This window comes from Corythoichthys intestinalis, chromosome 17 (genome assembly GCF_030265065.1).
Source record: "Corythoichthys intestinalis isolate RoL2023-P3 chromosome 17, ASM3026506v1, whole genome shotgun sequence".
Lineage (NCBI taxonomy): Eukaryota > Metazoa > Chordata > Actinopteri > Syngnathiformes > Syngnathidae > Corythoichthys > Corythoichthys intestinalis.
Genome location: NC_080411.1, coordinates 9,059,629 through 9,075,439, shown reverse-complemented (window position 1 = coordinate 9,075,439; position 15,811 = coordinate 9,059,629). Strand labels below are relative to the sequence as shown.

At 38.0% G+C, this 15,811-nt stretch overlaps 1 protein-coding gene across 1 annotated transcript in view; it reads left to right on the top strand.

Annotated features, from left to right (window-relative positions):
- Positions 1-12,918, top strand: part of LOC130905828 (phosphatidylinositol 4,5-bisphosphate 5-phosphatase A) — a 33,324-nt gene extending 20,406 nt beyond the window's left edge. The window contains exons 6-13 of the mRNA XM_057819542.1: positions 1,573-1,748; positions 1,812-1,923; positions 5,043-5,152; positions 5,237-5,447; positions 7,553-7,690; positions 7,767-7,832; positions 7,900-8,004; positions 9,558-12,918. Coding sequence (XP_057675525.1) covers positions 1,573-1,748; positions 1,812-1,923; positions 5,043-5,152; positions 5,237-5,447; positions 7,553-7,690; positions 7,767-7,832; positions 7,900-8,004; positions 9,558-9,992 — 1,353 coding nt within the window. The 3' untranslated portion in view covers positions 9,993-12,918. The remainder of the gene's footprint in view (positions 1-1,572; positions 1,749-1,811; positions 1,924-5,042; positions 5,153-5,236; positions 5,448-7,552; positions 7,691-7,766; positions 7,833-7,899; positions 8,005-9,557) is intronic.
- The last annotated feature ends 2,893 nt before the right edge of the window (positions 12,919-15,811 follow it).

Sequence of the window (15,811 nt, the reverse complement as noted above, 5' to 3'; positions counted from 1 at the left end):
ACGTCTGAAGTTTGCCACTGACCATCTGGATGATCCAGAGGAGCAATGGGAGAAGGTCATGTGGTCGGATGAGACCAAAATTGAACTTTTTGGTCTAAACTCTGCTCGTCGTGTTTGGAGGAAAAAGAAGGATGAGTACAACCCCAAGAACACTATCCCAACCGTGAAACATGGAGGAGGAAACATCATTTTTTGGGGCTGCTTCTCTGCCAAGGGTACATGACGACTGCACCGTATTGAGGGGAGGATGGATGGGGCTATGTATTGCCAGATCTTGGCTGACAACCTCCTTCCTTCAGTGAGAGCGCTGAAGATGGGTCGTGCCTGGGTCTTCCAGCATGACAACGACAACAAAGCACACAGCCAAGGCAACTAAAGAGTGGCTCCGTTAGAAGCATCTTAAGGTCCCGGAGTGGCCTAGCCAGTCACCATATCTGAACCCGATATAAAATCTATGGAGGGAGCTGAAAGTCCTTGTTGACCGGCAGCAACCCCGAAACCAGAAGGCTCTGGAGAAGATCTGCATGGAGGAGTGGGCCAAAATCCTTGCTGCAGTGTGTGCAAACCTTGTCAAGGACTACAGAAAACGTTTGGTATCTGTAATAGTAAACAAAGGTTTCTGTACCAAATATTAAGTTCGATTTTTGTGATGTATCAAATACTTATATCATGCAATTAAATGCAAATTTATTATTTAAAAATCATACGTGATTTTCTTTTTTTTTGTATTAGATTCCGTCCCTCACAGTTGAAGAGAGCTTATGATACAAATTACAGACCTCTACATGCTTTGCAAGTGGGAAAACCAGCAAAATCGGCAGTGTATCAAATACATGTTCTCCCCACTGTACATCTATTCAAAAGTGAGATAATTTGCCAGATGACACTAAATGACATCTGTTATAAGCATTCAATGCTCATGTCAATGCTCATGGCAATGTCATGTCATAATTATGATGATCTTAAGACAGTCTTTTGGCACCACTGTCAAATAAAGTGTCACCAAATACCATAACTAATAATTAATGAAACAACTGGAACAGTAACTAAAGAAATAATTAGCACAAAACATGAATTTTAATTGTTATTTACATCTGTAGCGCTGCAATGCATGCTAGGAGGCATATTGGACAACAAAAATGTTGACAGCAGGTGGCAGCAAAGGTTGACTGTCTTCCCCAAGGGGGAGCAGTTAATGCCAAATTAAGCTTTTTGAAGCAATGAAGCTTTGCAGCTAATTGGTTCAAAGCTTCATGGTGTTTATTTGGTCTTATGACAGTAACCCTGAAAATTAGAAGTAAGTTTTAGAAGTAACCCGTAAATGCCCTAAAACAAACAGAGAGTAAATACCCAGAAGACGTGCTCTGATTTCAGTGCCACTGACGGTGCTAGATGTCCAATCCTGTCAAAATGAATCGGATGTCTAGCGCCGTCAAAGGTAGCCAATGAGCTAACGTATACACAATTTTATTCGAAGATTTACAGGGCAACCCTTTTTTATTTAGTTTTAAAAACAGTGAGACCTTTTTGAAATGACATATTGATTCTTGCTGTTGTGTGTGCTCCCTGTAGGGCAACAAAGGCGGCGTGAGTGCCAGGATGACCGTGTTTGGACACCCCGTGTGCTTCCTCAATTGCCATCTGCCTGCTCACATGAGGAACCTGGAGCAGCGGATGGAGGACTTTGAGAGCATCCTGCAGCAGCAGCAGTTTGAAGGAGGGGCTGCCACTGGGGTGCTGGATCACGAGTGGGTGACTTTCTTCGTGAAGGCGTAGGAAAATACAAGGCTTAATGTTTTCTCTTTTCCCAGCGTCGTCTTTTGGTTTGGAGATTTGAACTTTCGAATTGAAGATTATGATATCCATGTGGTGAAATGCGCCATTGATAGCAATAAGCTGCCTCTGCTGTGGGAGAGAGATCAGGTCAGGATCATCATTAATAGAGGTAGTCCACGGGTTACGAACCAATTTTGCTCGAATCTCCGCGTAAGTCGGAATTAACCCTTTCAGTTACCCCAAAATAACTATAAGACTGTAAGTTGTTTCCGCTAATATATGTTTCTGTGTGCATATGTAATTAAGTTTACAGCTACAGTTTGTGGAATTACGTGTGAGTGATTTGCTATGAGAATTGTAAATACGTTAGCATTTGTAGCATTTAAGATAGCAGACTTTTTAGGCAAATTAGGCTAATTGAATCTACTAATTTTACATATTGATCAGACTATATGGGCATTTGAACACCAATTGTTTTGTCTGAAATGTTGTTGTTTTTTGTTAAAATGTGTGTCTTTTCGAACATACAGTAAGTGTACATATGAGTGTTACAGCTTTCAAAATTGTCAAAAGTGAAGGAAGTAAAAAGCTCAATTGCCTTGTTTGATGTCTGTAAAGCTAAACAACTTCACATTTAGTGAGGACAGAACACGTCATATTGATAAAGTAAAGTAAAAATGAGACACTGTGAGGTGCAATAAGGTACTGTTTATGCGTCCCCCCAAAAAAATGACTGGAGACAAAATGGCAGACGAGACTCTGGAAAGTCGAAATCGCGTAAATCGAGTACGTCGTAACCCGGGGACTACCTGTACTGTATTTGCAGGTTTTTGCAGATCTGATTGTGCGTTGGGACTGTTCAGACTATGAAAGAGCATTCCGGTTTCAATCTAGATAGGCTAAAAATCGGGTTTTGGCTGGCAGTTTGAACAAGGCTTGAGAGTACCGTAAATTTCGAACGATAAGCCGCTACTTTTTCCCCTTCATTTTGAATCCTGCGGCTTATAGTCCATTGCAGTTATTCGTTGATTTTTTTGGGTTAATAGGTAACACTTTTTTTTGACAGCGGCGTTATAAGACTGCCATAAGACCGTCATAATCATGACATGTCACTATCATAGGCATTAATGACATAATGAATTATGTCACTAACTACATTTACTGTATGTTCGGCTCAGACCTTTACATCTATTCAAAAGTGAGATAATTTGCCGGATGAAACTTAATGACATGTCATGTCATAATTATGAAGGTCTTATGACAGTATTATGGTGCCACTGTCAAATAAAGTGTTACCGGATACCATAATTAAAAATGAATGAAACAACTGGAACATTAACTGAATAACTAATGAGCACAGACCATGAATTTTGATTGTCATTTACAACTGTAGCGCTGCAATGCATGTTAGGAGGCATGTTGGACGACAACAGTGTTGACAGCAGGTGGCAGCAGAGGTTGACTGTCTCCCGCAAGGGAGCAGTGATGGCCAAATGAAGCTTCTTGAAGCAATGAATTCATGGTGGTTCATTGATCTTATGGCACCACCAAGCGTTACCAAATACCATATTTAGCAATTAATGAAACAACTAGAACAGTAAATGAAGAAAAATTAGCACAGAACATGAATTTTGATTGTTATTTACATCTGTAGCGCTGCAATGCATGTTAGGAGGCATGTTGGACAACAACAGTGTTGACAGCAGGTGGCAGCAGACGTTGACTGTCTCCCACAAGGGAGCAGTGATGGACAAATGAACTTTTTCGAAGCAATGAAGCTTTGAACCAATTGGCTGCAAATGGTTAATGGTGGTTCTTTTCATCTTATGACAGTCTTATGTAGGGCTGCAGCTATCGATTATTTTAGTGGTCAGTTAATCGATGAACTAATTAGTTCGAATAATCGAGTAATCGGATAAGGAACATAAAAAATTAAAATACTTTAGCTGAGCCATAAACTATATAAAATACTTTAGCTGAGCCTCAAATGGTATTAAAAAATAAATAATGGTCTATGTACAACAAAAGAACAATTCGCTAACTTAACAAAAGTCTGCTAGCTTAAATGCTATAAATACTAACTTTTTAAAAAAAAATGCGCTTAACAAATGGTTCAGACACATATTACCACAAACATTGGCTAAATATCCCTTTAAACTAAATTAGGTATGCATTAAAAGAAAACTTTCAAACAAAAACTAAGCTTATGTTGGTCTTAACAGGGAGCAGCTGGATTCAGCCTTGTGAAATGAGGTAGACTAAAGGCTGTGTATCCACCCAAATCAATAAAACTAAATGCAAACACTTACAAAACAAACCATTACGACCCCACTTTAATTAAACGAATACTCGAAGCAGCAAACTGTAATTCGAATCTTTTTTTTTAATCGAATACTCGAGTTAATCAATTAATCGTTGCAGCACTAGTCTTATGGCACCACTGTCAAATAAAGTGTTACAAAATATCATAACTAATAATTAATGAAACAATAGTAACTGAAGAAATAATTAGCACAGAACATGAATTTTGATTGTTATTTACATCGGTAGCTCTGCAATACATTTTAGGAGGCATGTTGGACGACAACAGTGTTGACAGCAGGTGGCAGCAGAGTTTGACTGTCTTCCTCAAGGGAACAGTAATGGCCAAATGGAGCTTCTTGATGCAATGAAGCTTTGCAGCCAATTAGTTCAAAGATTCATTGTGATTCATTTGACCTTATGACAGTCTTATGGCACCACTGTCAAAGTGTTACCAAATACCATAACTAATAATCAATGAAACAACTGGAATAGTAACTAAAGAAATAAATAGCACAGAACACGAATTTTGATTGTTATTTACATCTGTAGCTCTGCAATACATTTTAGGAGGCATGTTGGACGACAACAGCAGGTGGCAGCAGAGGTTGACTGTCTCCCGCATGGGAACAGTGATGGCCAAATGAAGCTTCTTGAAGCAATGAAGCTTTGCAGCCAATTGGTTCAAAGCTTCATGGTGGTTCATTTGATCTTATGACAGTCTTATGAAGCCTCTGTCAAGTATAGTGCTAGGGGTTAATATCTTTGGTGTAAATATCCCATAATATAGTGAGGACAGCTGCGGCTTATAGTCCAGTGCGGTTTCCTATGATCAAATGCCGTTTTCGTGTCAAATTTGGTGTGTGGCGGCTTATAGTCCGAAAATTACGGTACTACTATAGTAACACTCTTTACTGTCATAGAGTCTATTTATATGACCTGGTATGACCTTTGCGTTTGTCCAGCTCAACCTGGCTAAAAGCACAGAATCCATCCTGGAAGGCTTCACGGAGGGTCCGCTCAAATTCCCGCCCACGTATAAGTTTGATGTGGGCACCCACACCTATGACACAAGGTCAGGCCTCCATTGTCCAGATGAGTCACAAGCTCACCCTTTCATTTCGCAAATTTTTGATTTTCCCACAACAATGTTATTCAGCGCGAAAAAGAGGAAGCCCGCGTGGACCGATCGCATCCTGTGGCGCCTCCGTCGCACCGGCTCCCCTGTTCCTACCCACAACGCGGCACTTCAGAGGGGCCTGACCTCATGGCTGGGTGGCGCAACCAAAGTGACGCAGCACGAATACAAAAGCCACATGGGCTTCACCATCAGTGACCACAAGCCTGTGTCGGCCCTGTTTTCCCTGCATGTGAGTCAACGTTTCACATATCTGAAAACCGCATTCAGATTTTTCTTTCATAATGTTATTTCCTGTGATTTATATAAAGAATAAAAGCTCTATCTTGTTGCTAACGAACACTGTGCTACTGTATTTATGAGAAGTTGGTATTTTTTTTAGGTGGTTCATTGGATGAATAGTTTGAGATGCACAATTATTAAATTTGTGAACATTCAAAGCAGCACTAGGTAACTTTTCAACCTTTAAAAAATATTTTCATAACATTTGTAAGTTGATAAGAAGTTTTGTAATTTTTTGTTATTTTATTTGGGATTATTTACATTTTTCTTCAATTAGTGATAGCTTTTTTTTAATTTGAAATTTTTTTTATTTATTTTTATTTATTACTATTTAGGGTTTTTTTTTTCAAATTGTGTCCTTCAATTAATTCATTTCTTTTTCTTCCTTTTTGTTTATTTTATTATTTTATTAGTTAGTTTATTTAGAATTATTTATATGTATTATTCGTCATGGCTTTTTGTATTTGTGTTTTTTTTTAAATTTCTTTTTAGTTATTAGTATTTTAATTTTAATTTTTTGGGGGAAAACATCATTCAATTTATTCACTACTTCTGTTTAAAGTTATTTGCATATATGTATTTAGAAATTTTATTATTTATTTATTTTATTTTTAATTATTTTGTATTTATTACTCCCTGCTTTTTTATTTACATTGTCAAAATTATTTATTATTTATTGCTATTTTTTCCCCCAATAACGTATCCTGCAATTACTTCATTTCTTTTGTTTGAAATTATTTTTATATGTGCATTTAAAAGTTTTATTATTTAATTTTATATTTTTTATATTCTTTATTACTCATGACTCAAAAAAAAAAAAATGTATATATATATTTTTTTTCCCCCCAAACTGTTCTAAACATTCTATTTGTTTATATGTATGTACAGTATGTGTGTATATATATATATATATATATATATATATATATATATTAGAGCTGTCAAACGATTAAAATTTTTAATCGAGTTAATTACAGCTTAAAAATTAATTAATCGTAATTAATTGCACTTCAAACCATCTATAAAATATGCCATATTTTTCTGTACATTATTGTTGGAATGGAAAGATAAAGACACAAGACGGATATATACATTCAACATACAGTACATAAGTACTGTATTTGTTTATTATAACAATAAATCAGCAAGATGGCATTAACATTAACATTCTGTTAAAGCGATCCATGGATCGAAAGACTTGTAGTTCTTAAAAGATAAATGTTAGTACAAGTTATAGAAATTTTATATTAAAACCCCTCTTAATGTTTCGTTTTAATAAAATTTGTAAAATTTTCAATCAAATAATAAACTAGTAGCTCGCCATTGTACATGTCAATTTTAATCAGTCGCACCCATTCGCCAGCAGAGGGCAACAAAACACAAAAAAACACAAGTAACAAGTACACATGACACTCCTGTCATTTTAATCTGTTTGAGCGGGGCATGTGCGTTAATTGCGTCAAATATTTTAACGTGATTAATTTTTAAAAATTAATTACCGCCCGTTAACGCGATAATTTTGACAGCCCTAATATATGTATATACAGTGGGGAGAACAAGTATTTGACACACAGTCAATGGGAAAACCCATTGGCAGTGTATCAAATACTTGTTCTCCCCACTGTATATATATATATATATATTTTTTTTTTAAATTAATTAATTAATTTATTTATTTATTAATTACGCCTCGCAAAATACTTTTACATAATACTACAATTGGATATCTAATGGGGGCTGCATGATATTGTCCTGCGGGCCGCAATTGGCCCTCGAGAAGCAAGTTTGAGACCTCTGTCCTATGAGATTGTAATCGAAAAATAAATTTTGAATTCAATTTGTGCATGAAAGGGTTAATGAAAATAAAAATGAACAATTATATAAATAAAAATCGTAATATTAGAATACAGAAAATCATAAATTACGAGAATTGTAAATAATCACATAGTATCTCTGTAGGGGATGGAAAAACTGTAATTAAAAAACATTGGAGCATCATAAATTGATGAAATTATGTATCATTGCAGTCTTTCAGTGCATGCTTCTTTATGGCAGTTTCCCTTCAGGGTTGACATGCCTTTGGTGGAGCTGCAGGCCAACAAGGAATGGCTGAAAGTCTCCGATGCAACAGTAAAGTTCACGTTTGCTTCCAATTATCATCGCAGCTCATGGGATTGGGTAGCCATATACAAGGTAAAAAGCTTTTTTTTTTTTTTTTATCTACCTCGTCACTTATATTTCCATACTGTACTTATATTTCTGCACACAGGTGGGATTTAGGCACCATAAAGATTACCAAGCATATGTGTGGGCCAAAGGGGAGCACGCTGGGCAGGTGGGCCATACATTAATATTCAAACTCTGGGACTGGGATCATTTCTATTCTTTTTTTCCTCTTCCAGGTGTCATTTTCAGAGGAGGACTTACCAAGAGATGATTGTGAATACATCCTGGGTTTCTACAGTAATAATATGAACAGTATTGTTGGATTGTCAACAAACATTCAGGTATGGTTGCTATTTACACATAGACTTCATAATATAATGAAGGGGTGCGAGGCTGATTAATAGGGGGCCTATCTCCGTCAAAGCTGACCAAGTGGAAACACAAAGAGCTTTTTACGTTGAAAATTCTTGTGGATAAATGGTTAAATCCCTGAATTTTTATAGATATGCACGTAAAACAGTCTAGATTCTTGGTTAAAAGCAAAAAACGGGCAGTTATCGTTCATTTTAAGTAAATATGTCGAAGTACGATGCTCGTCTGTCTGTCAATGTGGGGGCCGCCATATGTAAAGAGAGCTTTTCCGGTGAAAATTCTTGTGAATAAGTGCTTAAATCCCTGAATTCTATATAGATATGGACGTAAAACAGTCTTGATTCTTGGTTAAAAGCAAAAAACCATGCAGGTAGCATTTATTTTACGTAAATATTGCGAACTATGAGGCTATTAAGTAAGGAAATTAGCAGCCGCCATATGTAAACAGAGAGCTTTTTCCGTTGAAAATTCTTGTGAATAAATGCTTAAATCCCTGAATTCTATATAGATATGGATGTAAAAGAGTCTGGATTCTTGGTTAAAAGCAAAAAAACCGTGCAGGTAGCATTTATTTTCCGTAAATATTGCGAACTATGAGGCTAGTAAGTAAGGAAATTAGCCGCCGCCATGTGTAAACAGAGAGCTTTTTCCGTTGAAAATTCTTGTGAATAAATGTTTAAATCCCTGAATTCTTTATAGATATGGACGTAAAAGAGTCTGGATTCTTGGTTAAAAACAAAAAAACGTGCAGGTCGCATTTATTTTACGTAAACATTGCGAACTATGAGGCTAGTAAGTAAGGAAATTAGCCGCCGCCATATGTAAACAAAGAACTTTTTCCGTAGAAAATTCTTGTGAATAAATGCTTAAATCTCTGAATTCTTAATAGATATGGACGTAAAAGAGTCGATACTTGGATAAAAGCAAAAAAAAACAAAAAAAAAACACGGGCAGTTTGCATTTATATTACGTAAATATATCGAAGAATGATGCTAGTCCGTAGCGGTTTCTCCCATTGATTTTTTTTCACAACGTTTCAAAATGCATGCATGGTACGAATAATATAATAATTACCTTGAATCCTTGACAAAATCGTTCCTGAGACAATCCTTCCTGTTTGAATGCAGTACAGCTTTCGTATTTTTTCAACTTAAATCCGTCGTTGGATCGCTGCATGTGTCACTGCAACCGACAAAGAATAACTGAAGCGGAGTGTGGGATGGCCCCTTACTTGAAGGCGTGACGCAGTGGCTGACGGATTTGACCCGTCAATAAAATTATGAAGTCTATGATTTACATTTCTGCAAATGTTCCTGTGAAATAATGAATCTTTTGATCCCACTTCAATTCCAACATACTGTATGTGCACTTGAGAAGAGCATGTAAATTTCAATTTTGCAAACTGATGAGTTTTCAGTTATTCTTAACAATTCTAAAAGATAATTTGATAAATCAGGTGTAACCAATGAGGTCACGCGACGTTCACGTGCAAAATATTCAAGTTCGTTCTCACCCCGGACAGATTAAGCTTCCGATCCACAGCCCGTCGGCACACCGTTCCGACAGCTCCGAGGTGAGCTCGGAAGACGACAGCACCGTGGTCCTGTTAGCGCCCAACTCCCGCAGCCCCAGCCCGAAACCTATTAAGCATCATCACTGCCGTCGCAGCCGCAGCCCCGCCGTGGCGTCCAACTCCCTCCCGTCCCTGCAAGGGCTCAGCTTGTGCCCCCTTCCCAAAGAGACGGGCAGCCGCTCACCCGGCTGTAAAAAAGAACGACTGTTCTCCACCGGCTCGCAGTCGTCTCCGGCCATCAGCCCGCTCAGTCCCCGGAGCCCCGTGTCCCCGGGCGGAGGGGTTACGGCACCGGAAGCCCTGATCGTTGCCATTTTAGGGGAGCACAGGCCTGCTCAGGTTAGCCCCACGGGGCTCAAACATCTCGGAAGCAACACTTCATAGAGGAGATGGACAGTAATGTAGTATGTGTGCGAAATCACTCGATCCGGGACTTACATCGCAATAATAACTGCTTTTATAGCACCATCCGCTCCAGTGTGTAGAAACACACGCAACGAATGTGAGGCCAGTAGACAGTCGAAATATGGATCGGTTGTATCGATTGATTGGAGATAGTTTGTGTGTCTATTGTTTTCAGCCAAGTATAAAACATTCGGGATTAGGTTCTTAGTAGCTGGGTCATTCCAAAATTGGAGGACATTTTCACGGGTCAGTACAGTGGACAGCTAGTCACAAGTCTTTCTTCTGCAAAAACATCACAACACTGACGGGAAATACAAGAGAAGTTAAGCAATTTGATTTATTTATTTTTAATCTTTAAAAATCCGATTTTGCAGTTTAATGATCAAAGAAATGAATCAAATCATTTCAAGAGGTTTATTTTAGGGCTGTCAAATTTATCGCGTTAACGGGCGGTAATGAATTTTTTCAATTAACCACGTTAAAATATTTAACACATTTAACGCATGCTGTTTTCCGAAATTTCCAGGTTCGCTGTGAGTCAGCAAAAGGCACACTTTTGCGAAATATACGATGTTTATTGATTAGAAAATGAAGGATAAATGAGATTTATTGATTACAATCACACAAGAGCAATCAAACACACATCAAAACAAGAACAAGTGGTAACGATGACGCTAGATCTAGCTTGTCAATCCCAGAATCCCCGCACTACCGTTACAGCACAGCGAGATGTTCCTTAGCAATGAAAATCGCTTAGCGTGACAAATGAGCGGGGAGCCAATGCTCCGGTAAAACGGCGGAGGAACAAAGCTGAGCGATCCATACGTGATCCTCCAGCGGACTTCGCGGGTCGCCCGGAAATGTCCGGTTCTTGTAGGAACGCGCCCCGTGGGGGCGGGGACGGCCAACCCCCGCCCCCAGAAGGCGCGCACCCCGCCCAATGACAAATATTAAAGCTACTTTTGGTTCAGCCCCTTGAAAAAGGGCTTCTCACATGGTAGCAAGCTGTGCTGTCCTGGCAACAGATGTTCTGTCCCTGCGGTAAATATTATGGGTGCAAAACAAGTTATCTCGTGAGATTCCCTCCTAACTATGGAACCCAAGCGCTTACTATGGTGCAAAACAAGTTATCTCGTGAGATTCCCTCCTAACTATTGAACCCAAGGTGAAAAATAATAACAAGTTGTTACAATCTAGGTCACAGAGGCAATCATACATCACAAAGGCATAATGTGCTAATGTTAAGGCATAACATAATATTTTCCCTCATCACATGCACGGAACGACCCACTCACGCATTGCCGCAAACAGACTACAATGGCGCCGTTTTACGTATATTGAGAGCTACGAGGCAGAGACAAACGAGTGGAGTGGAATTAGGCATTCTTTGGGGCCGTTCTATTTATTGGCAAAAGCTTTGGCATCTCTTCCACATCAATTATAACTATTGTGGCGAGCTACGTGGAGAAGAATGACAGGAGATGATCTTTTTCTTTTTCTTAACACCGTGTATTGAAAGCAACACAGAGAAGATATACGATTTGCAGCCACCACTGATAGTCATGGTTGCCCAACTTCCCCGTCATGCATTTGGGCAAACTATATTCAAAGTTTTCGTTTAGCTTAACAAATACACTAGATGGCAATATTTAGTCACAATATACAAACTAACATTTATCTTTTAAGAATTACAAGTCTTTCTATCCGTGGATCCCTTTCACAGAAAGAATGTTAATAATGTTAATGCCATCTTGTGGATTTATTGTTATAATAAACAAATACAGTACTTATGTACAGTATGTTGAATGTATATATCCGTCTTGTCTAATTTTTCCATTCCAACAATAATTTACAGAAAAATATGGCATATTTTAGAGATGGTTTGAATTGCGATTAATTACGATTAATGAATTTTTAAGTTGTGATTAACTCGATTAAAAATTTTAATCGTTTGACAGCACTAGTTTATCTGTAATATTATAGATTTCTCTTCAAGAATCCAAAGTCAAGTTAGCTATTATCAGGGTGAAAGTGGCTAGAATTTCTTACCGGAACTCCCTGACATGAATGGAGCCAGAATTTTTATTTTTTTTTTCCTTTGGGGGGTCATCAAATCTGCTAAAACCACTGAAATGCAGATAAAATATATATACTGTATATATTTTTGTAAAAGTTAACAAAAACAGCAGTAACCCCAAGCTCCATCTCATAATTTTTATTTTCCCTCATTTCCTCACATCTAAATGCAAAACCTCAATTTTAACTACTTAAGAACATTGGATGTACATTAAAATTGAAGCTAATGTTTTTGTGCTTAATCCTACTACAGGATGACGCCAATTCACTGTCTAAAAAAACTCAATATACATATTTTTATATGGTACTTCATTCATTGCATGCCATGGATTGCGATAGACGTCCAATTAATTCAAACCGGAAAGACTAGCTGTGGATGCTCATGTTTCAGCCAATATTTAAATGAGTGATCTGTTAGGCAACCAAAAAGTCAATATTTGTGCATGAAAAGGTTAATTGATTTTTTTTTAAAATGCTGTTTCTGAGGAAATAGTCCTGAGACCAAATCTAAAAAAAAAATAATAAGAGAAAATAATGCTTGAAATAACCTTAAACATACCAAAAAAAAGTTCTCTTGTACCCTCTCTTCCTCCGAAGAATCTACATTTGTTTAAATAAACTTAATACAGTGTATCACAAAAGTGAGTACACCCCTTGCATTTCTGGAGATATTTAACTATATCTTTTCATGGGACAACACTGACAAAATGACACTTTGACACAATGAAAAGAAGTCTGTGTGCAGCTTATATTATAGAGTTAATTTTCCCACTCAAAATAACTCAAAATATAGCCATTAATATACAGTGCCTTGCAAAAGTATTCGGCCCCCTTGAATCTTGCAACCTTTCGCCACATTTCAGGCTTCAAACATAAAGATATGAAATTTAATTTTTTTGTCAAGAATCAACAACAAGTGGGACACAATCGTGAAGTGGAACAACATTTATTGGATAATTTAAACTTTTTTAACAAATAAAAAACTGAAAAGTGGGGCGTGCAATATTATTCGGCCCCTTTACTTTCAGTGCAGCAAACTCACTCCAGATGTTCAGTGAGGATCTCTGAATGATCCAATGTTGTCCTAAATGACCGATGATGATAAATAGAATCCACCTGTGTGTAATCAAGTCTCCGTATAAATGCACCTGCTCTGTGATAGTCTCAGGGTTCTGTTTAAAGTGCAGAGAGCATTATGAAAACCAAGGAACACACCAGGCAGGTCCGAGATACTGTTGTGGAGAAGTTTAAAGCCGGATTTGGATACAAAAAGATTTCCCAAGCTTTAAACATCTCAAGGAGCACTGTGCAAGCCATCATATTGAAATGGAAGGAGCATCAGACCACTGCAAATCTACCAAGACCCGGCCGTCCTTCCAAACTTTCTTCTCAAACAAGGAGAAAACTGATCAGAGATGCAGCCAAGAGGCCCATGATCACTCTGGATGAACTGCAGAGATCTACAGCTGAGGTGGGAGAGTCTGTCCATAGGACAACAATCAGTCGTACACTGCACAAATCTGGCCTTTATGGAAGAGTGGCTGGAAGAAAGCCATTTCTCAAAGATATCCATAAAAAGTCTCGTTTAAAGTTTGCCACAAGCCACCTGGGAGACACACCAAACATGTGGAAGAAGATGCTCTGGTCAGATGAAACCAAAATTGAACTTTTTGGCCACAATGCAAAACGATATGTTTGGCATAAAAGCAACACAGCTCATCACCCTGAACACACCATCCCCACTGTCAAACATGGTGGTGGCAGCATCATGGTTTGGGCCTGCTTTTCTTCAGCAGGGACAGGGAAGATGGTTAAAATTGACGGGAAGATGGATGCAGCCAAATACAGGAACATTCTGGAAGAAAACCTGTTGGTATCTGCACAAGACCTGAGACTGGGACGGAGATTTATCTTCCAACAGGACAATGATCCAAAACATAAAGCCAAATCTACAATGGAATGGTTCAAAAATAAAGGTATCCAGGTGTTAGAATGGCCAAGTCAAAGTCCAGACCTGAATCCAATCGAGAATCTGTGGAAAGAGCTGAAGACTGCTGTTCACAAACACTCTCCATCCAACCTCACTGAGCTCGAGCTGTTTTGCAAGGAAGAATGGGCAAGAATGTCAGTCTCTCGATGTGCAAAACTGATAGAAACATACCCCAAGCGACTTGCAGCTGTAATTGGAGCAAAAGGTGGCGCTATTAACGCAAGGGGGCCGAATAATATTGCACGCCCCACTTTTCAGTTTTTTATTTGTTAAAAAAGTTTCAATTATCCAATAAATGTTGTTCCACTTCACGATTGTGTCCCACTTGTTGTTGATTCTTGACAAAAAATTAAAATTTTATATCTTTATGTTTGAAGCCTGAAATGTGGCGAAAGGTTGCAAGGTTCAAGGGGGCCGAATACTTTTGCAAGGCACTGTATAAACCCCTGGCAACAAAAGTGAGTATCCAGAACTGCCTTTAGTCTCCTGGTAACACTAACGAGTCACATGACATTTTGGAGGGAAAATGACAAGCAGTAGTCAATTTGGACATTTAGGGATGTAGTTTCTAAATGAACATTCTCAAATGAACGTGAATCACAATAGACCCAGTCTAAAAAAATAACAGGGTGCTACGGCCTCAGTCGAAGGACAAAACGCACTCATTGGCTTGATGTCTTATTAATATAAAAATTGCCATTGACACATTGTGGTGTATTTAAATCACTACCTTACATAGTTACAGTGGCAGAGAAGTACGGCAGCGTGGCCCTGTGACTTCACTGCCCTGCGACGTCAATAACAACGGCGAGCTACTAGTTTATTTTTTTATTTAAAATTTTACAAAATGTATTACAACAAAAACATTAAGAAGGGTTTTAATATCAAATTATTTTCACTCGGACTGACATTTATCTTTTAAGGACGACATGTCTTTTTATCCGTGGTTCCCTTTAAGGGAGTCAGTCTACCTCTGCTGCCACCTGCTGTTAACACTGTTGTCATCCAACATGCCTCCTAGCATGCAATGCAGCGCTACAGATGTTAACAACAATCAAAATACATGTTCTTTGCTAATTATTTCTTCAGTTACTGTTCCGGTTGTTTCATTCATTGCTAGTTATTGTATTTGGTAACACTTTATTTGAAAGTGGCGCCATAAGACTGTCATAAGAACATCATAATTATGACATGATACTGCCATGAGCATTAATAAATGCTTATGACAAAAGATGTCCCGATCGATCGGGTCCGATCACGTCATTTTCAAAGTATCGGAATCGGCAAAAAAATATCGGACATGCCTTTTTTTAATATATATATATATATATATATATATATATATATATATATTTTTTTTTTTTTTTTTAAATTAAATTGTTTTCTAATTGTATTTAACGTTACAGACAAAATGTCTTACATTCATCCAGAGTCTTTAGTTTTGGCTTAAAGTAGGGCTATCAAATTTATCGCGGTAATTATTTTTTTTAAAAATTAATCATGTTAAAATATTTCATGCAATTAACGCATGCGCTGCACGACCCACTCACGCATTGTCGCGTTCAATCTATAATGGCGCCGTTTTCCCTATATATAGAGCTAACAGGTAGCGTAAAATGAGAACAGAGAATTTTGGCAGTCTTTGGAGCCTCTTTTTAATTGGCTAAAGCCTTAAAATCCCTCTCTCAACAATTAGATATATCGTGGGGAGCAATGTGGGGAAGAACGGTAG